The sequence below is a fragment of the Solea solea genome, chromosome 1, assembly GCF_958295425.1.
Source record: "Solea solea chromosome 1, fSolSol10.1, whole genome shotgun sequence".
Lineage (NCBI taxonomy): Eukaryota > Metazoa > Chordata > Actinopteri > Pleuronectiformes > Soleidae > Solea > Solea solea.
This window is the reverse complement of record NC_081134.1, coordinates 18,605,399-18,627,291: the sequence shown is the minus strand read 5'-3', so window position 1 is coordinate 18,627,291 and position 21,893 is coordinate 18,605,399. Positions and strand designations below refer to the sequence as shown.

General features: G+C 40.0%; 1 protein-coding gene across 2 annotated transcripts; it reads left to right on the top strand.

Moving 5' to 3' along the window:
• Positions 1 to 474: 474 nt before the first annotated feature.
• Positions 475 to 21,022, top strand: xrn1 (5'-3' exoribonuclease 1). Of its 2 annotated transcripts, XM_058623984.1 has the most exons (41): positions 478 to 689; positions 2,660 to 2,892; positions 3,534 to 3,631; positions 4,152 to 4,261; positions 4,353 to 4,463; positions 5,254 to 5,339; positions 5,517 to 5,604; positions 5,842 to 6,010; positions 6,130 to 6,197; positions 6,598 to 6,735; positions 6,826 to 6,989; positions 7,148 to 7,237; positions 7,377 to 7,533; positions 7,742 to 7,861; positions 7,955 to 8,124; positions 8,459 to 8,576; positions 8,962 to 9,057; positions 9,245 to 9,348; positions 9,607 to 9,741; positions 9,993 to 10,155; positions 10,383 to 10,496; positions 10,701 to 10,799; positions 10,892 to 11,007; positions 11,093 to 11,239; positions 11,507 to 11,596; positions 11,989 to 12,124; positions 12,226 to 12,282; positions 12,401 to 12,533; positions 13,377 to 13,446; positions 13,582 to 13,777; positions 13,878 to 13,943; positions 14,061 to 14,144; positions 14,673 to 14,723; positions 14,927 to 15,007; positions 15,113 to 15,250; positions 16,006 to 16,141; positions 16,228 to 16,397; positions 16,598 to 16,711; positions 16,807 to 16,912; positions 17,005 to 17,186; positions 18,204 to 21,022. In XM_058623984.1, exons 1-41 carry the CDS (start codon positions 615 to 617, stop codon positions 18,561 to 18,563), a joined length of 5,139 nt encoding a protein of 1,712 aa, XP_058479967.1. In that variant the 5' UTR covers positions 478 to 614; the 3' UTR covers positions 18,564 to 21,022. The 2 variants fall into 2 exon arrangements, with proteins under 2 accessions (XP_058479975.1, XP_058479967.1); XM_058623992.1 differs by lacking the exons at positions 7,148 to 7,237; positions 7,377 to 7,533; positions 7,742 to 7,861; ... (25 more) ...; positions 17,005 to 17,186; positions 18,204 to 21,022 and having other exon boundaries at positions 475 to 689; positions 6,826 to 6,993.
• The last annotated feature ends 871 nt before the right edge of the window (positions 21,023 to 21,893 follow it).

Here is a 21,893-nt window from a genome sequence, read left to right as displayed (position 1 = left end):
CATATTTATCCAACTACACCTGGTATTTGTGATGATTGTAGTATGAAAAGCAAGAATTTTTAATGCTAAATATTAACAATTATTTTGTTTTATTTAAGTGTCACACTGGCACAGCATGATATATCTTATTTTATTATCTTAGGTTTATTATTTTATACTGTGTCCGAATCATCTGGTTTTGATGAGAGAAAAGTACATACTTTACATGGCCACAAGAAGGCAGCAAAATCTTTAAATAGATAGTTGGTACATGGATTCCAGGTTATTATAGTTAATTAACGAAAACTGACAAAATAACGAAAACTTCAAATTGAAATAAAATAAACTAGATTGTTTTAAGCGATAACTAACTAATTTTGAAAAAAATAAAAGTCAAAAGTAAATAAAACTAATGAAAAAAATCATCAGTGGGAACATTTGTTTCTCGTGTAGCGGCGGAACGGTTTAGCAGACGGACCACGGACAAATGGCAAGTTAGAGGCCGCCGGAAACAAAACCCGACTCCAGTCAAAGCAAGTTGTTAAACCGAGGCTACGTCTCGCTAACCCCGGCTTCTTTTTTCACTTTTGATTAGAAATACACTCGATTCCGACTGTGAAGGTTTCGAAGTGAAGATGGGGGTTCCGAAATTTTACCGATGGATCTCGGAGCGCTACCCGTGTCTCAGTGAAGTTGTCAAGGAACATCAGGTGAGAACATACGCGTTAGCTTCTCGGGCGTTAGCTTCGCTAGCTCCCCGGCTACCAACAAAAAATGTAGAAGAACGTGGAACTTTTGTTTGATTCCACGTAGGTTTTTCCACTGTTAATATCCGGTCACATAGCAGCTCTCTTGTTAACAAGCAAGTCTGTCTTAGTTTGCTCACGTAAATTTGATTTAAAACGTAACATTAGTGCGCAAATGTGCTGTTTTGGTATTCTACGTGTTCACATTTTCACCATAAACGGGGCAAAATGAACATAACGCACCAAGTGTGTTGGAGTTTATTTATGTCTTTTGTTTTGTAAGAACATTGTGGGCCACAATTAACACCTCATAGTCAGTTAGTTTAGCCGTGAAGTAATATGCAATGAAAAGCTAGTTTACAGCCACCGGGCTTTATTTACTTTGAGAATTTTTACAATTTGTGGTTCATTTGTGGAAAGAAGGAGAATATTTAGTCATCCTCACATTACAAGGGGTTTTCGGCTCCTTCAGCCTGAAGTGGACTGAACTTTAGTGACCTAGTTCCTTGTGTAGTGAGGAGGGGGATTTCAGTGATGGTGCAGCAGTTTCATCAGCTGTATCACACTTCTCAGAGTCACTCATTGCATAAGACAACAATGTAATAGACAATCTAAAAGATGTAGCCATGGGACAATGTAGAAACGCTCCTGTAGCCATTATACGAACTGCAGAATAAGTGCGATTTGAATATTCTATGTTAAAATTGCGAAAATATATTGTTTTTGGTGTTGTAAAAGTAAATAGGCTGGGCTTTCTTTATATTTAGTTTGTGTCTGGAAGCTTTCAGAAAAAATGTATTTTCTCAAAACGTACACATTCTGAGGAAACAGATGAACTCAGATGAACTGTTAGATGTAACAAAAACCTATGTTTGTTACCAAAAAAAATGATGCAATGTTACAAAGTCAAGTAACAAAGAAAAAAACAAAATTTACCATCATTATAATTCATGAGGTCTTGGTTTCAAGAATATAAATGGAATACAGGCTTAGCAATTTGCCCTATTAATGGTTTTCCTGATAGAAGAAATTTAATTATTATTATTACTTATTATCAGAGCTGTTGACCACAACTTATTGTATGTTGTCATCCTGTCCCCATGTTACTGTCTTTATATTGAACAAACTATATTTTCTGTCCACCTCTGACATCATTAAGGGCCTTCACTTTAAAATAACCATCAACATTGTTGTCATTGTAATTGGAAAATGTTTTGGGATTCATTGTCTGCCTTTGGTTAGAGGATCCTACTAGAATGCTTCTGGCTTGTGACAGAGACAAATATCTTTTCTCTTATCCTGGTATATCCTGGTTCATACTCAGCTGTTTTCAGACATGACCTCAAGTTTATGAGCGGAGAGGGTTAGGGTTGGGTTTGGATATTGTCCAGAGTTTAATGTTCACATATGACGAACTCAGCAGGGGATTGTTTGTTTTGGATGAGCTGCGTTCACAGCAGGAGAATCTCCAGAGAATGTCTTCAGGCGAGAGTGTTTCTCCTGCTGTGTTAATATTTGAGCTCACTTAAATATTAATGGGGATATATGACTTTGGAACTGGCAGGAGAATTTGATAACAAGTTTGAAATTACTGTAGCGGACATATGTGTTCTCACATATCTCTCTCTGATAAATCTCCAGGGAATCTTTGGACTTCAGTACATGTCTGAAAACATCTACATGTCCAAAACAAATCTTAAGGAACTCCTCAAAGTGACATTTTTGTTATTGAGAGATTCAAGCTTGGTCATCAATGAATGTAAACACACTAACATAGTTATATATCTTTTATTTTGTATATTATTTAACCATAGTCATTGCATTGTGTATATATATATATATATATATATATATATATATATATATATATATATATATATATATATATATATATATATATATATTATTATTTTTTTGGTTCTGTGTCTCCTCAGATCCCAGAGTTTGATAATCTCTATCTGGACATGAATGGGATTATCCACCAGTGTTCCCACCCAAACGACGAGGATGTTCACTTTCGCATTTCTGAGGAAAAGATTTTTGCAGACATCTTCCACTACCTGGAGGTGCTGTTCAGGATCATCAAGCCTCGCAAGGTCTTCTTCATGGCTGTGGATGGTGTGGCACCAAGGGCAAAGATGAACCAGCAGAGAGGGAGGAGATTCAGGTAGATGATGAAAGGAACATGGACAGATTGGAACTTACATTTATATTTACTCGTTTATTTTCACAATTAATCTCTTTATCTCTCTAATTTCTTGATCAATTGATTACTTGTTTGGTCCGTAAAATTAATTTTTTAAGTATTTTTTAGAATAAAAGAAGAATAAGCTTACAAGAACTGCAAGGTTTAGTCATTTAATCATATTGTTATCAACTACTAAACTATTTTGACAATGGAGTAATTGGCTGGTCTGTCACTGTCAAGGAAATACATTTGGTCTGTTGACGAAAGGAGACATTTGAGGATCGTTTTTTTCCTGAAACTTTATGACTGACTAATTGATTAATCGACAGTTAAACTGATGGATTGGTTGATGGAAATTATCTTTATTTGCAGTCTTACCACATACTTGCTCCTCTTCTCATCCTCCTAAACACTTGAATAGTATTATTTGTTAAATATAACTGAAGAAGCTTTTCATTTCATGACCAGACTGTGCTACCAAATATGTAGTGATGTATGTCATTAGAAGTGTTTGTTTACTAGGCTGGGTGAGCCTCAAACAGACTAAATTAACGTTGCAGAAGAAACCAGATTGCCTTCAGAAACTTGACTCTAACCTTTTGGTGTGTGTTTTTTTTAAGGTCTGCCAAAGAAGCAGAAGATAAGATAAAAAAGGCCCTGGACAAAGGAGAGGTCCTTCCTACAGAGGCTCGCTTCGATTCCAACTGTATCACTCCTGGTAGGGAAGCTCTCCAGCTTTACAGAGAATAACCCCACAAGTTAAAATTGTTAAACGGAGCCAAAAGAAAATTGGAATGTAGTTCATTTGTTTTCTAACCCTCTATTTATACAAGAATTGTTTTGGATTGTAAACCGCTCACTCCCTGCACCAAATACTAGGAAAAATCTCAAATAATTCCACCGCAACACACAGGAAGTGTTGATCCACTGCTGCCTCTATTAGGGAGTGCAAATGTGTTTGGTTTTTGAAAGCCTTTGCCTGGATTTACCTCAGTGACACAACCATACCAAACAAGGCATTAGTAGACTGACAACTCCGGTGTCCCCATGAGTTAAAAACACAAATTTTCTTTATGGACTTTGGTATGAGGGAGTGAGCGAGCAGTTTACAAAATGGCACGACCTTCAGTTTTCATAGTCCTAAATATCATATGTTTAAGTAATTGTAGATTTTATTCAGTGAGCCTTTAGTAAAGTGGTTAAAATCTTGGCTCCTTTTAATCACATGCTCTCTCCAGGTACTGAATTCATGGCGAGACTTCAGGAGCAGCTCAAATATTTTGTCCACAACAAACTCTCCACTGACAGACTGTGGCAAAATGTCAGAGTTTACTTGTCTGGTCACGAGGTGTGTGTTATTAGTCCCTTTTTCACTTGCAATGATTTTTGTCACTGTAGTAAATATTGTTTGTACTAACAGTGTGATTTTCTTCTTATAGACACCAGGGGAAGGAGAACATAAAATCATGGAGTTTATTCGCTCGGAGAACTCAAAGCCGAGTCATGACCCCAACACCCGTCACTGCCTATATGGCCTGGATGCCGACCTGGTATAGTTGATTAATATAATCCATCTAATGCCATGTTTTAAGACAATTTAGTGGGATATAATTAACCTGAAATGTATGACTTTAGTCCTCAAAGCCCCATGAGAAGATGGTAGGGGGTGAGAGTGGCTCAGTGGTTAAGACCCTACCTTGTGTACGAAAGACATCATGGTCGCAAGTTCGATTCCACCCCTGGCTAATTGTACTTGATTCCATTGTAAGTCGCTTTGGATAAAAGCGTCTGCTAAATGACATGTAATGGTAGATCCTTGTTAACTGAAACATGATACATAAATACCATTTCTGTGATAACGTAACAGACGTTGCAGCACTTAATTTAATTGTTGGTGTTTGGAGCTTTTTAAATTTTTTATTATACATATTTTGCAATAATTTACATGTGGAATTTGTGTTCTTATTTACATTATTTCCACTAAATACTCACAAACGTGTTGTTTTACATTTTACAGAGTCCGTTCAATTTTTTCCAAGTTGGATGTATTGAATTTCTCAATTTTTATCTTTGTTTGTTTTATTCTTAAATAAAAAAAACTCGTTTAACATACATTTCTCAAAGTTGGTGACCAACAAAAATAGTAAAAGTCTTATTTTGGCCTAACCTGTACAATTAATGGAATAAACCAGTATAATAGCAACAATACCACAAAACCAAACTTGAAAATTATAATGTATTCTAATAATTATAATAATAATTTTTGCCTTAATTAGTTTGAATACAGACACTTGTCTTGAAATGTAGATGTTAATTTCCTGTTTGCTCTCTGTGTTGTAGATAATGTTGGGTTTAACCAGCCATGAGCCAAACTTCTCCCTGCTCAGAGAAGAAGTCCGCTTCGGAGGAAAGAAATCTCAGAAAAGGTGTGACGCTTTTCTCAAGGTGGTGGGAAAATGCCATTTACCTGCTCCTATGTTATTATCTTATTACTGTTGAAATAATTCAGGTTTAAATCAAAAAATATAATGTGTAATTATGTGTCAGAATTTCCTGTTAAGTTTCTAAACCCTGCTCTTGTCTTACTTTTTGGTCTCAACCAGGATAACAGCTCCAGAGGAGACAACATTTCACTTACTTCACTTGTCACTGATGAGGGAGTACATCGACTATGAGTTCTCTCCGCTCAGGGTAACACACACACATACACACAAACACACACAACAGAATGAACCGCACAATTAGTAAAAGAGATTCATAATCAATTACTGAATTTAGTTTTCAACCATTTTGTTAATCAATTAATCAGTTTCTTTGCTCCATATGACAAATAAGTCAATAAAATGTTCATAGTTTCAGCAGTAGTTACGTTGTTCAATGTGTTCCACTGTGCTTTATGCTGAATTTGTTTTGTGTTTTGAATTTCAGAATCACATTGGTTCTGATTATGATTTGGAGCGAATAATAGACGACTGGATCCTAATGGGCTTCCTTGTGGGAAACGATTTCATCCCTCATCTCCCTCATTTGCACATCAGCCATGATGCTCTGCCACTGTTGTACAAGACCTACATCAGTGTACTACCCAGTGTGGGGGGTGAGACACACACACACAAAAATCCTTTTTTTGTTTACTTTTTGTCATATAGAAGTTCTCATTTTTTATCTCTCTGTGTCTTCCTTTGAATAAAAATAAACATCCTTTTTCGGCCCCAGGTTATCTGAATGAGAACGGCCATCTTAACCTCAGAAACTTTGAGAAGTACATGGAGAAGCTTGCAGAGGTGAGTCACTGCTGTGAAGCTTAGAGTTAATTTGTTTTCTTACCCAGCTAAATTCCGGTACATACTAAATCACAGCAAGAGCAAATCTTTGCAAAATATAAAGTCTCTGACCTCTATGATACACTTCATATGGGTTTTAATGGATGAACCAGAAATATTTGAAGATATTCATGTTTTAGACTTCATTGAAAGAAAGTTATTTCATTAATCTTAAGTGAATTACTGGACAATTACTGGACCCACCACAGGTGGGTTTCGACCCAGTCTGTGGGTTTCTACAATTCCATGCCTAGCCTTTTTTTGCATCTGTTATATGTTAAAATAGTATAAGAAATTTCAGGAAAATATGTAAGGTCTGATTTTGTTTGGTTTCTGTCGTTTCCTCTTCGTTTCTCCTCAGTTTGACCGGGAACATTTTAGCGAAGTGTTTGTTGACTTGAAGTGGTTCGAGAGTAAAGTCGGTAACAAGTACTTGAATGAGGCGGCGGGACGAGCAGCAGAGAAGGAAGCTGCTTGCAAACGTACTAACAAGACTAAGGTAAACATGCAGTGATTTTTAAAAAAGTTAACTAAACGCAACATTCCTGCGTATGTTCCCTGTAATGAATACATTATTTTCTTTGTGTAGGATTCTTCCCTCTGCCTGGCAGCTCTGACCTCATCAGATGGAGTAACCGGAGGAGGAAAGATGGCTGACGACGAAGAAGAGGAGGAAGACATGTTTGAAACCGAGTTCAGACAATACAAACGCACCTACTATATGACCAAGATGGGCGTGGACGTCGTGTCTGAGTGAGTCACGATAATGAGATGCACACAAACCAGTATCACTTTTCATGGACAACAACATTGGACAATAAGTTTGCAAATGTATACGTAAAGTAAAAAGAGAATGTAAATGGAACCTGCTTTTGGGATTTTGTCTGATTTTATTTTTTAACCATTTGCAGCGAGTTTCTTGCCAAGCAGGCCAAGTGTTACGTGGAAGGCATCCAGTGGATTCTTCATTATTATTACCACGGAGTTCAATCCTGGAGCTGGTAATAATTCAGTTAATTTCTCTAGAAGTAGATAAGATAATTTCTCATATGTTTTCTTCACACAGTGAAGTTTCACATTTCTCTGTAACCAGCAGAAGCCGAATCAGTCTTTAATAAAACAATATACCCGTCTCTCTAGGTACTACCCCTACCACTACGCACCCTTCCTATCTGACATCAGGAATATCGCTCACCTAAAATTAACATTCGACCTTGGAAAACCCTTCATGCCCTTTGAGCAGCTTTTGGGAGTCCTGCCTGCTGCCAGTGCGGAGCTGCTGCCTCAGGCTTACAGGGTAACAGTTACGCACACACACGCAGCTTTCCTTTTAGGGACTCGTATTGACTTTCATTCATTTGGACAGCCTAAACAAAGCCTTGATCGTATTTGTATGAACTCTGCAGTTATCACAAATGTATCTACTGTCAAATATCCATCAGAGCAGGTTGTAAAGTATGTCCTCAATCTAATAAGATGATAATATATTAATGTCATTGTTTCAGCACCTGATGACCAGTGAAAATTCGACCATCATTGAGTACTACCCAGTTGACTTCAAAACAGACCTGAATGGCAAACAGCAGGAGTGGGAGGCTGTGGTGCTCATCCCCTTCATAGATGAGGTAAACTCACACACATTCACACGCTCAGAGGAAATAATGTTTAAAAAAGCACCTTCTAACAATATAACCACCATGTTTGTGTTTGATGAACAGCGGTGTTTACTAGCAGCCATGGAGCCCTGTGTTTACAAACTGACTAAAGAGGAAAAATCCAGAAATCGACACACGGAGTGTGCCGTCTACTCCTACGATGGTGAGGCCGACTTCACATACACGTCGTTGCTGCCTCAGCTGTTCCCCGACATCAACCACTGCCACGTCAGGTAGAAACGCACTCATCCAGATAAATGTGGAATTTTGTGTGACTTGAAATGATCACCGTACAAAAAAAAATCTCACATGACTGTGAGCCAACATTATCTATTTTCAGACATGGACTTTGAGAATTAGGTGTTGACAAATTCTGAGCTGATGAAGACAGCAGGAGATTGTCTAAGTTGGACACGTTCCCAATAGCAGATTGTTGCAATTCAATTGTTTGCAGTTAATTATTTGGGGATTCTCTTGGATTTGTTTCCACATTGGCACACAGCCACTTGTTTTACCTGCAGGCCGCTGTTAAATGTCGTTAAACTCTTCTCTGTTTGCTTCACACAGGTTTACAGACATCCCCATGGACGCCTGGGTGGTGCCTTTGGACCATGTCAGCAGGAGACTGGACCGTTCAGCTCTGTACTTCTGTGGCTTCCCTTCTCTGCAACACATCAAGCACAAGGTGTGTGTGTGTTCAGTATAATCACAATGTGTGTGTTTAGACCTTGTGTGCAAACATGTAACAATTTTGGTAACATTTTATGTCAAGACAAGATTAAGGCTACATTTGAGCAACATTGAGCTATCAAAGCATGATAGCTGCCAACATGTTGGAGTTTGACTGAAAAAATTCAAAAGTAAATTTTCCTGCTCAAAAACCAGGTCATTCAGCAGTTTGATGGGATAAAAACACCTTGTCTCCGCCCGCCCCTACACTGCTGCTGTATACACACAATTGCTGAAAGATGTGCTTGACAGAGCCCGTTCAGATGAAGGACTCTTTTTAGATGGCAAATTATTTTTCTCTCATTCTCCCTCTCGTCCACATCCTCGCTCTCTGTGTTCAGTTTTATAAGAAGAAGAGTGGCGTGGTCGTGTTCCAGCAGAGCAGCAGAGGAGAGAACATGATGCTGGAGATCCTTTCCCGAGATGAAGAAGAGATGGTAAAGTTTTGTTTTGTTTATTTATACAACTGTTAAAATTTGTTGTTGGGCCTTTGAAGCTCATGAAGCACATACATGTAATTAAGCTTATTAATATTTCCCTTTCATTATTTTACAGACAAAATTGGCTTAGCCTTTTTCTTACTCTCAACACTTCACTCTCGTTTTTTCCCCTCTGTAACTCCAGATATGTGATGACGTCGCTGCACAAGTGCTGGGCAAGTCCGTGTTCGTGAACTGGCCTCATCTAGAGGAAGCTCGCATCATTGCAGTGTCAGACGGAGACACCAAGTAAGAATCCTAGGAGTCCTAAGATCTAACTACGTAATGCCGTCTGCTGCCATTAGAAATATTAAAATCACTCTATAGAGTCAATTTGAGATGATGACACGTGTAGTAATGTCATCAACATTCACTAAATGCAGCAAGTGTGTCCATCCATCCATTTTCTACCGCTTTATCCTCCACCATCTGTGCTAATTATTTGATAGCATTAAGAGTGTTTTTTGTACTTGTTTAAAGCATAAATCTTTTCATTCTCCTCCGTAGGTTTTATCTCCAGGAACCAGCGGGCGTCCAGAAAGTGTACGACAGGCCGACGTCTCCCCCTCCCACCAAAGTCACCTGTCTGTCTGACAAGGAGCAGAAGGATTGGGTGAAAGATGTCCAGGGAATCACTGAACAGTAAGATAAATAAAAACAAGACCGTTTGGTGAATTAACAGAAATATTAACAGAAATACACCTGCCCCTTAATCCTCAAATATTTATTTGTTTGTCTTATGTTGTCTTTTATGCTTACATGATGATGTTTTATTTGAGTTTCTAAATCTCAATGGAACTTTGAAAAAACTAAAACAGGTCTGCGAGACCCTTAAACCACAATAACAAAGCTCATGATTGTATGGCTGATGTTTTTTTTTGTAATTCTCACAGTTACGTGAAAAGGAAAGGCATCTTGGTGAATGAGACGTCAGTGGTTTTGTACGGCCAGCTGCTGACAGGAAGGAAGTTTGTCCCCAAAGCCAATGGAGCCGTGGAACTCGAGAAGCAGTGGTCCAAACAAGTTCTCCCTTTTGCCCTCCAGACCATCGTCAAGGTGCTCGCACACACACAAATCTCATGAAAACAAACGGTCTAACCAGCTAATCTTTTAAAAGACGGTGTGTTTGACGTGAAGTTCCATTAGACCTGGTGTAAAAACTGTGAAATATTGCACTCATCACATATTTATCACACTACATAAACACTTGGATGCATTCACAGTGAACTCACCTGACACACACTCACTCATCCATGTTCTTCCTCCACCCTTCTTTTTTTCAGGACATCAAGGCCTTCTTCTCTGCACTGACCTGTTTTAAGAGCTTAGACGACCTCTTTCCCCAAGCAACTACGGTCTTCATGGTGGGAAACCCGTATTACGGTGCCATGGGAGAGGTATGTGATTTGTTAACTGTGTTTTTGTGATGCCAAACCTCTCCTTCCATGTATGTATGTAAGCTTAATCGTGATTACTACATGGCATGGTATATTCAATTACAATAACAAGCAACTTCCTGCACAATTACCATTTACATATTTGTAATTTGCGATCAGCAACATGCACTCTCTCATTTGTTTTCTTTGTCTCTGGCTGAACAGGTGCAGGATTCCAGCGACGTCATTAAAGACGGCCGAATACGTGTCGTCTTCAACGTGCCGCACGAGCCGCAGATGGAGTCCCTGATCCAGAATCAGCATGTAAGAGACACCGTGCATGTTTGTCTGAGAGTTTTCATGTGCCTCTCATTATTTATACATACCTGAGAGTGCGTTTGTTTTGTTGTTTTTAGAAATACTGTGTGAGGTACAGTCCTGGTTACATTCTGGCGTCTCATCTCGGCGTCACCAGCTACCTCGTCTCCCGCTTCTCTGGAAGCATCTTCATCGGCAGAGGCTCTAAGAAGAAGTGAGTACACCACCATCGGCTGTAAATCATCTCTTAAAAACAGTTTTCTCTGCTCCAATCATCTCCTTTTCTTCTCTGCGTCCAGTCCCTGTGGGGAGCAAAAGGCCAACGTTGGCTTGAACCTAAAGTTCAACAAGAAGAATGAGGAGGTTCCTGGATACACCAAGAGGACTGAAAAGGAGTGGCTCTACTCTTCTGCTGTGGAGGAACTGCTGGCTGAATACCTGGAGAGGTAAAAAGTCTCACAGCTTAGGAAGTGACAAGTCTGTAATGTGTTTACTTTTTCTTTTAACTACTGTACGGTCAGATATACAACATTCAGCTCTACAAGATGTCAGGAAACACCTGTTGCTGTGGCTGCCTAACACAATCTAATTTGATCTGCCACAATTTCATAATGAACTGAACGATTTTGTTTACTATCAGAGATCACAACTTAGAATTCTGTTGAAGTGTTGTAGATCAGTATATTTAATGTAATCAATTTCTGTTTTGATAGATTTTCTGAGGTTTTCAACACAGTGGCCAGAAACAGCCACGATGATGTTTTCTATGAAGATGACATCTGGCCTGAAGAGGACCAGAATGGGTAAAAAAAAACAAAAAAACACCAGACTCACAGGACTCGCTTTGATTTCTAAGCTCAAACAAATCATTAGAAAAGGTAGAAGAGGTATCGTACACAAGAAAACGCAGCATACGTGGTGTGTTGAGCTTAGAGGAGCAGCTTCAAGATGCATTCAAGAAATCTAAATGTCATCACTTCCTTCCGAACACACATGCAGTCAATTAACTAAATACTTCCTGTTACACCAGCATACACACACCCAGTGTACATGAATACATGTGATGTGTTTTCAGTTATGGATGTTAGAGACGTAAATCCCTTTTCATATAAAGTGTGGATATTTTGAAGAGATTCTTTATTGAGTTGGTTGTGTATTTACGAATGATCCCTGTTGTTGCTGGATAAATCCACAGGGCAGAGAAAATCTCTGAAATCACGTCATGGCTGAGAAGTCACCCAGTCAGCTCCATCAGTAGAACGTCATGTGATCTACAGGTGCTGGACACCGCCATTGTGGAAAAAATTGAGGAGGCAGTGGAGAAAACTAAGGTGACTTTGACTCACATGTGGCATCTGCACGCTAAAATGATTCATTTCCTGTTTTACACCGTGTGTCTTTGCTTAACATCATCTCTCTAACCCACTCTCAGGTGAAGAAGAACACCAAGAAGGTCCGCGTGACCGTTAAGCCTCATCTGCTCTTCAGGGTGAGAATGTTTGCCTTTCATATTCAACAATTAATGTTTAAACAAATTCAGCTTAGTGTTTTGATGTGATTGATTGAACAGGAGTAATGAAGAAATGTCTGTATGTGTGTGTCTGTAGCCGTTGGAGCAGCAGCAGGGTGTGGTTCCAGACCCGGATGCAGAATATCGCCTGTTCGACAGAGTCGTCAATGTCAGGGAGGGTTTCTCAGTCCCACTGGGACTCAGGGGAACCGTCGTCGGCATCAAAGGAGGTGAGTGCGTTCACATTCTTGGGCTGCACCAATTATTTTCATAATTGAATCAACTGTCGATTATTTATTCTATTAAGTGCGTAATCATTTCGTCCATAAAATGTTAAAAAAAATGTTTCCTGAACCTCAAAATAATGATATTCTAAAATGTCTCGTTTTGCCCACAAACCAAAACAATTCAGTTTTATTGATTTCCTTGTTATATGGTGAAAAGAAACCAGTAAATATTCACGTTTAGTAAGTTAAAAACTTTAATTATGTCGTGACCTGATTTAGTTTTTAACTGTTTTCCTCAATCAGTTACGAGATAGAGGCTCCACTGTGGATGTGAGCGGTCAATAAATCTAGTGACGCCTATCATACGTCCTCAGACTGCATGGTCAGATAAAAGAAAGGTGACATTATTTAAATCACTTAACCACACCGGTCTTATCTTTTCAACTTTAACTTTTAATCCACATAGGGAAATAAGCATTTAACCCATCCTCTACCAGGAATGCTCCAAGATCTTGAAACAGTGGGCAGCTACTGAGCAGCACCCAGGGAACAATAGGGGTTGAGATTCAAACCAGCAACCCACCAGCTACAAGCCAAATAACCATGATCAATTCCCAATTGACCAAAACTATTTACTTTTATTTAGCCTTAGTCACAAAACTGAAAATGTGAGACTTGTTGATTTATTTAACTGCCCACATGCTCTACCTTTGGGCTTATACTTCCTGGATCACTGGGTTAAAGCATATTTTTACAATTATTGCAGTAATATTTTGAACTTCATAAAAGAGAGCATGTCCATTTTTCATATGAATCCCAGATTGAGTCGTGTGTTTGTGTTTTCAGCCGACCGTGAGGCAGAGGTTCTATATGAGGTCCTGTTTGATGATGATTTTGCTGGTGGTCTCAGCATCAGGTGATCACATTTGTACACAACATATACTGCATGTGTATACTGTATTATACACTGTGTTCCAGTATCCACTTTATCAAACCAGACTTGATTTCTGACCAGTCGTGTGACTGCTGTGTCATCCGCGTGTCTCCACAGGTGTCCGTCACCACGTGGTTACCGCCTGCCTCCGTGCGCTCTCATCAATCTCTCCCACGGAGCCCGAGCGGATCACACCTCCCGCAAACTCACCGCCATCGTCAAACCTCAGCCCGTTGCTGGCGCCAACTTCCACTCACACCGCCAGCTGGCCGGCCTCAACCATTCACCACGCTCACCTTTCATACCCACACAGGTAAGTGGAGAATGACACTGTTTTTTTTCCCTGTCTGAAATGAGAGAAAAGGGGGTTAAATAACACTTCTCTCCTCCAACTCTGAATTTTTTATCTGTAGCATAACAACAAACATGGCAACAGAAACTCTCCCTCTAAGGGTCCCATCCTGAAACAACAGGCCAAGGTAAGTGCACTCTATCCTCTCCTTGTGACCTTGTAAATGTACATCGTATGTTCCTCAGTGTGCATTTAATTTAACAAATGGTAAACATTTTATATACTATATTTTTTCTCCCTTCAGAGTAAAGAGGAGTATGGTAATGCGTGGCAGACGCTACAGAATGTGGGCCCTCCCAACAAACCTCCTGCTCACTGGCAAAATCAGGTAAGAGAGAGTGTGTGTCTGCGTGCGTGTGTATGTGTGTGTGTATAGTATTGTAAATACTTCAAACTACTCTAATGGTGCATTCCATTTGTGGTCAGAACTCGGAATCTCCGAGATTAGGGCCATACCTCGGCCCCTTTAACTCAAAGTTCGATCTTGGAAACTCGAAAGTTAGGATTAGGCTGCCTCCATACAAACACTGCTGCTTTTACCATTAATAGCACTTCTGTCGTATTTATACTGTCAAGTTTTAGGTTTGTTTTGCTGATTATTAATTGATTTTAAAGGGATAGTTCAGGTTTTTGAAGTGTCTGTCTCTGACACCTGAAGCTTGTGTCACTTTTGTAAACTCAAACTTCAAAGTTTCCAACCTGCAAATGCTTGACACGTAGCAGGGTGAGATTACAGAGCACAGAGCACAGAAGAGCGTCTTACTTTTACTGATAGAAAAAAGAAAAAAAGGGAAAAACAAACGTTCATAAAGTGTGTAGAAATGTAAAAATTAGAACTTTGTTTTTCTAATTGTAGGACGGATACTCGCAGCCAGGGAAGAACCAGCACACACCATCCAACAAAGCTGTGAGTCCCCCCACACACACACACACACACACACACACACACACACACACACACACACACACACACACACACACACACGGTAGAGGCTGACAACAGACGGTGTGTCCATCCACACGTGTGCCCTGTTGTGTTGTGGTGTTTTGGTTTAATATGTAGACACGCATGTGTTATTGTATAATGTGAGCGTGTGACTGTGTTTGTAGGCTCCAGTTAGCGGCATCAGGCTGTTGAAGAAAACCGAAAATGCAGAGGCCCTTTTCCCAGCACACAACACGCCCACTAAGGTAGTACACACATCCTTGTTTTCTCTGTTGTGAATAATTGCGTGGACTGTTTGGTGGTGGAAACTTTTCCTTCTACAGCATCTTGTCACTTTTCTCGTCACGTAGGCTTCGACTGAGTTTGAGGATCTCATTGCCAGCCTTAACATCTCTAAAGGGAGCCAGCAAACCCCACCTCTTCCTGTTCCTCCACAGGCACCCACCAGCGAGTCCGACGGACCACTGTCTCCACAGTCCTTCGCCATGGTGAGTACTGGAGACACGGGTCAAAGTTACTCATGGCTACAGTGGATTTCTGACCGTTTCCCTGCCATCAGAACACATTCAGTATCAAGTAAATATCTCGCAGTTAATGTAATGACTGTAAAAAAAAACAATAGATTTTTAAAATGGAGACAAATGATGTGTTCTTTATTCCATTGTATGCATTTTTGCATGGAGACATTACCAGTGTAACCAGGCTTTTAGTTTGGATTTGGGTACAGGTTTTCTGCCGTCAGTCAGCTCCTGGTTAAGTTAACATTACACAAGTGGACACTGACAGTGTGAGACATCACTGAAGAGTAAGTAAGGAGACACCATTTTAAGGCACCCATTGTGTTTTGAAGGTGTTTACATCTTAGCAATGACGCCCATTGTGCTGCGTCGTACATTTTGATTTGGGGTTAAGTGTTATTTGTTTATTCCAACCTCATGTCTGCTACAAATCAGAATAGATTAGATTTTAAAACTTCCAGTTTTACATGACCTGTATTCTCAAAGCTGACAGTGTGACAGTGTTTACCTGAAATGAAAGGTCCAGTGTGTAACATTTATTGGCAACATTTGAATACACTATATTAGTAGAAGTATATAATTGCTTTAAAAATGAAAATAAATGTTTATTTTACATAGGCGGCCGTCTTGTGTGGCTATATTGAGAAATTGCTGGCAAACTCACTCCAGCAGCAGGACGACTTTGTCCATAGTTTGACCTCAGTTTGTGCGTTTCGTTGTTACAGAAGGGAACCATGGTGCTAAAGGAGATGCTTAAGATTGACAGTTCCAGCCCAGGAAGTCCACCTGTCCAGGACACGGCCAACTCCACCCCCTCTGGAGGTCAGCAGCAGAACAGGAGACGATCGTCCAAGAAACTAGGCAAGCGACCGACTCCTACACCTCAGCTGATTTACAGAATCACACAACAAAAGTGTTTTTAATCATCCCTATTTCTCCTCCTCCAGCGGCAAAGATGAACTCGCCACACGGCGACATGCCATTAGCTCCGCCTGCGTCTGCTCCACCCACCAACCTCCCCAACGCTTTGCTGAACAATAAAGTGTCAGAGCTGGCTTGTGTCTGTGTGGGCTTAGGCATGGCACCACCCGACTTCAGCTCTATACGCAACAGACAGGTAACACACAATTTCCTTAGTTCTCATGAGTTTTTCATGTTCTATTTCTTTTCTATTGTGTTCTACTTTATTCTCTGTCCTTTAAGTGCTGGGTTAGGGTTAAAGGTTAAAGTGCACAAGTGTTACTCACATTGTTTTTCATATATTCCGGCTTTTTAAATAATTTGGCACTTTTTTTTTTTGGATGTTTGTCTCGTCAGGGGCTCGTCGTGTGTCAGGTGAAGCTGTCCAATGGGTTGATGGTTCACGGACCACAGTGCCAGTCTGAAAACGATGCCAAGGAAAAAGCTGCTTTCTTTGCCCTTCAGAGACTGGTACATAACACACACGCATGTTTTGAATCTATCTGATCTTAATAAAGAATAATTGTTGTCGTTAACTTGCTGCTGATCCTTGTGTGTGACTGTAGAACTCAGTTGGATCGGGCTTCCCGCTCCCACCTCCTCTATACCCAGGGATGGGTCACATACGACCTCCACCAATGGGAGCCATGACTCGGGTCTTTAACCAACAAGGTCAGTCCTCTCATATTCTATTGTTCTCTATTGTCTTCTCTTGTCCCGTCATTTGATCATTTTGACATGTTGTTTTCCGATTTCCCCTCCAGGAGGTTTACTGTTGCCTCACCAGGGTTACGGTCCTCCCCCCATGTGGGGAATGCCGCTGCCTCCGCATCACCAGAACCAACCGTTTTTTGGAGCGGCGGGAACTTTCCCCGGCGCCGCCCGCCCCCAGCCTGCAGCGACGACTGTGCCCATCGGCTCACATAACCAGTTCATCCCCTTACAGGTAAACACAAGCGCGTGCTAGAAGGTAGAGAGGATGAATACGGCTGCATCCAATACGACTTGAGTTTGATTTGAAAACACAACACACATATAAACGATCTGCTCTGTTATCAGAACTAATCTGTGTCCAAACGAACACGCCTATGAACATTCTGTATGTCTAACTACTGCAGTTCCCATTCAATATGAGCCATTATATGTTAATTTATTTGTTGCATTTCCACCAATATCTCTTGCACCTCTCTTCCAAATAACGTCAAAGACGGCGTCGTGCACACTGGTGCCCTTAGGAAGTCACCTGCCGAGTTTGAAGCTTGTCAAGCAAACTGTTTTGTTCAGTTATGCCGTTACATGACACGCTGTTCCAGCTAAGATACTCGGATATTAATTATTAATAATTTTGGATACAAAGTAGAGCTGCAACTAAACGATTATTTTCAAAATCGATGAATCTGTTGATTATTTTTCTCAATTTATCGAGTACTTGTGTGGTCAGAAAGTGTTGAAAAATGTTGATCAGTGTTTACCAAACCTGAAACGATGATGTTCACAAACAAAAATGATTCAGTTTTTAATGATTTCTTTGTTAAATGAAGCAAAGAAACAAGAAAATATTCACTTTTAAGAAGCTGAAAAAATCAGATTATTAAAATAGTTAATAATTGAATAATGGATCAGTCGTTGCAGCCCTGATACAAAGCCTTAATGAGGTATTTTTGAATGACGTGGTCAAAGTGAAACTGAAGTGTTAGCTTTTAGGAGTTTTTCTTACACCGTTCATATTCACATTGTGGCGATAAAAAAAAAACAAAGGTCTCAGTTTCTTTCTGTCCAGACTAAAACACAGCAATGGAGTTTTCAAAAGAAAATGGAGGCGGCAGCATTTTTCAGCCTTAGAGCTCTGGGGTCGTGTGACGTGAGGCATATTAAAAGAAAACGGAAGTGTGGATGTAGCCTAATTGTAAAAGTGTGTAAGAAACTCCTGTCGACTGTAACCCAGGTTTCCGTCCTCTGACAGGTCACTAAGAAGCGAGTCTCGGCCAACAAGAAGAACCAGGAAACTCGGGAGTTCTACAGCGCCGCCCACACCGTGGCCAGGAACCAATCACAGAAAGGCCAGAACCAGCCGTCTGGCCAGTCACATGTTCAGAGTGAGCCACAGAGCGGGCAAGTGGAGCAGCCGCACCCTCACGCTGCCAACAGCAACGCCTCCCTGTCCTCCACCAGCCTCGCCGACGGAGCCATGACGACAGCGGCCCCGCAGACGCCACCCAGACAAAACGTCCCGGCAACGGGCCACACCCCTGGCTCCGCCTCCAAGAGGAGACACAGGAAACTGGCGGTCAACTTTGAGGCTGCTAAAGTCTCCGAAGGCTGAGTGTGTGTGTGTGTGTGTGTGTGTGTGTGTGGAAGTGGAAGTGGACTCAGCTGCTCTGATCAAATGTGAACGTTTGTTTTCGCTCAGCATCTCAGCCGAAAAACCACTCAAACACTCAAACTCAGCTGTTGTTCTTCTGAACGCCCTCTGAAGTGTTGCTTTCTTAAGCTCACGGTGTGGTCACTGTGAGTGTACAAGTTGCTTAAAGGGATAGTTTGGTGTTTTTGGATCCGGCCTTGTATCCGGACGCTCTCCTGGTGTCGTTCAGCATGTGTGAAAAGGAATTTTACAATTTTTGTCTAAAAATGACTTTAAGTATCCATTCAATGATTAACTCAATTATTTAACATTATAAATCATGGGTTTACACAAACATAATTTCCTGTTTTACTGTGTAAACACAAGTGAAAGAAAATACAAGTTTGAGAAAACCTGCACCAAACTCCATAGAGAAAATCGTGATTTTACATCCTGGCACACAGGAGTTGTTGATCCGCCCTCTTCAGTTTGTTCACATGTGTTTATCTTGTAGTTTTATTATTTGAACGTCTGTGTTTCGAGTCACCTCATTGACACAAAGTGACCACAGAGTGAGTGCAGCAGTGAACCAGCAGCTCCTGTGTCCCCCGCAGGCTAAAGACACTGATTTTCTCCATGGACTTTGGTGCAGGACGGAGAGCGTTTTTACAAACCTCAGTTTCCTGCAGGAAAAGTAAATCGAATCTTTTTGTTAAGTGGCTGAAAATCTGTTTTACCTTTTGACGCCGTAGGCAGCCATGTTTTCAGTGATTGTCCGGTTCACACTTTAACCCAAACTATCCCTTTAATTCAGAGGTCTCAAACTTGGGACACATGCGCGCCCCTTAATCGATGTCCTGTCCGTTTTTGTTAATTGTAGTTTAATTTTTGCATCATAAATACATTTTTATCGTCGTTCCAACACTTTTATTGTGAAATTCTGTGGAATGTCGTCTTAAATATCGTTGTTGAGATTACAAATTGGATTATCGTGACATGATTTTAAGCTCAGATCGTCCATCTCTACTGAACTCTTGTTTTTTTTTTTTTTGGCCCCTCCTGACCAGACTAGCCTTTCATTGGCTCCCTCCCCCCCAGGTCACCAGAGTTTGAGACCCCTGCTCTATCACCTTTCCAAAAAATATTCTGTTGTCTCTGTTTGACTCCGCCTCCATGCAACCACACCCGCCCACACGTTCTGCCTCTATTTCCCACTCTTTCTTCACCCTGTTGTTTTGTCCTGGCAACACACTTTCTTAGATGCATCCTCCTCTTGTTTCACACGCTGTGCCCTTCTAAGAAGTTTTTAGGGGACAAAAAAAAACCTCACAGATCAAACTGAGATCACGGTTCTCAGGGACAAGTAGCTGTAGCAGAAGTTACACATTCTAAATGATTTACTTTTAATGTATTTTTTATTTAGAAAACTTGTGTTTTACCCTTTAAAAAAAAAAAAACAATAATTAGGGAAACAACGCAGCTTCTGTCGCGGCTACATTTGTACTTGTACCACTTACATCTGGGGTTTTGGTGCGTTCCACGACAGCAGAAATCAGATCATAAGATGGCTGCCGCTCATGTCAGTCATAAAAAACACTTTATTTCCTTTATTTTTTTTCACATTTAATCAGTCGTACACACAGTTTACACACAAATACAGTCTAAAGGGCCGTTACTGCAAATGGAACGCACCATGAATAATTCAGTCATTCACCCCCCCCCCCAAATTGTGCTTATTACTCTTTTATCACTGAGTTTCACAGCCTTTTATTTCTCCGCTGACATTTTTTTTACTCCTTGTTGCCTTTTTATACTTTCTCGTGGACTGTGAGCGATGCATCTAAAGTTTAAAAAATGCACTGAATGCACGGCAGAAAAACCCTTATCTTTAAACTCACACACACACTCACGTTGTTCCCTGCTGAGCCGTTTCACACCAGCAGATAAACCGGGACTTGACCTCGCAACGATTTTTGATTTGATTTCTTTTTGTAAAGCGGACCATGTGAAAGTCGTTTCATTTTAGTGTTGTGGTCTACAGTACTCATTTGAATATTTTGTAAAAAAAAAAAAACTTTTCTGTTTTTAATTGAATGGTGCCAGAAGATTTTTGGCTGATTTTACACAGGTGCAATTATCTTTTTTTTCCTTCTTCCTCTACGATTAAAAACATGTTAATAACAGTAATAACAATCTTAATAATTTCTGGTTTTAAATGCAAAAAAGCAACCATAAATGAGATTTTATTGATTGTGTGGAGTTTGTATTGTCAAATATTTTCATTTCAGTCAAAAAAAGTGGTGATTTTCAACAAAGACGTGACTTAATGGCATAATTGGTGAAAATGTTGTTTTGTATCCGTGTAAAAGAAGCCAAAGAGCAATCACACTCTTCCGAAAAGTCTCTGAGATGCTTCTGTATATTAAACTTTGGAACATTTAGTGAAACCTTTGAAGTGAAGTCCTTCCCCCAACTCTCTTCAAAATCTCTCTTCTTTTTCAAAGAAATTAATTTTATTGATACACATAGACATCTTGATGTCTTTTCTAATAATGTTTTTGTTTCATTAATGTTTTATGGTGAAACTACAGTGATTTAAGCAGCTGTAGTTGTTAAAAATCAATGACTAAAATCGTCTTTACTTTGTCCCCATGTTGTGGGACTGATATTTTACTTAACACCGTCGCTGGGACTCATGTCTGAAAGGCTCTGGTAGGAGGAGGTTTTAAAAATAAATCAATGAAGCACACCTGTTGTAAATTGTAGTATATTTTTTTTGGAGTAGCAAAAAACATTTCTCAACATTAAAAAGAGGAAAAAAAATTTTCAGGATTGTGCTGTACATATCCATTTAATAAAATGAGTCTTGCTAAAATGTTCTTTTTTTTGTCTTTGACATTTTCACATTTTTGAGCAGAAAACTAAATGTTTTTCCATGGGTTAGTATGTCGTCCAAAAAGTTGACAAAAAAAGTTGTAGCTTAGTATGTCGTCCAAAATGTGACAAAGTCATAGGTTAGTATGTCGTCCATAATTTGACAAAAAGTTCATCGGTTAGTATGTCGTCCAACATTTGACACCAAAAGGTCATAGGTTAGTATGCTGTCCAAAACTTGACAAAAGTGTCATAGGTTAGTATGTCGTCCAAAAAGTCATAGAATAGTATGTCGTCCAAAAAGTGACAAAAAAGTCATAGTATAGTATGTCGTCCAAAAAGTGACAAAAAAGTCACGTTTTGTATGACAAATTCTGTATGTCGTACAGAATTTGACCAAAAATGTCATAGGTTAGTATGTCATCCATGATTTGACAA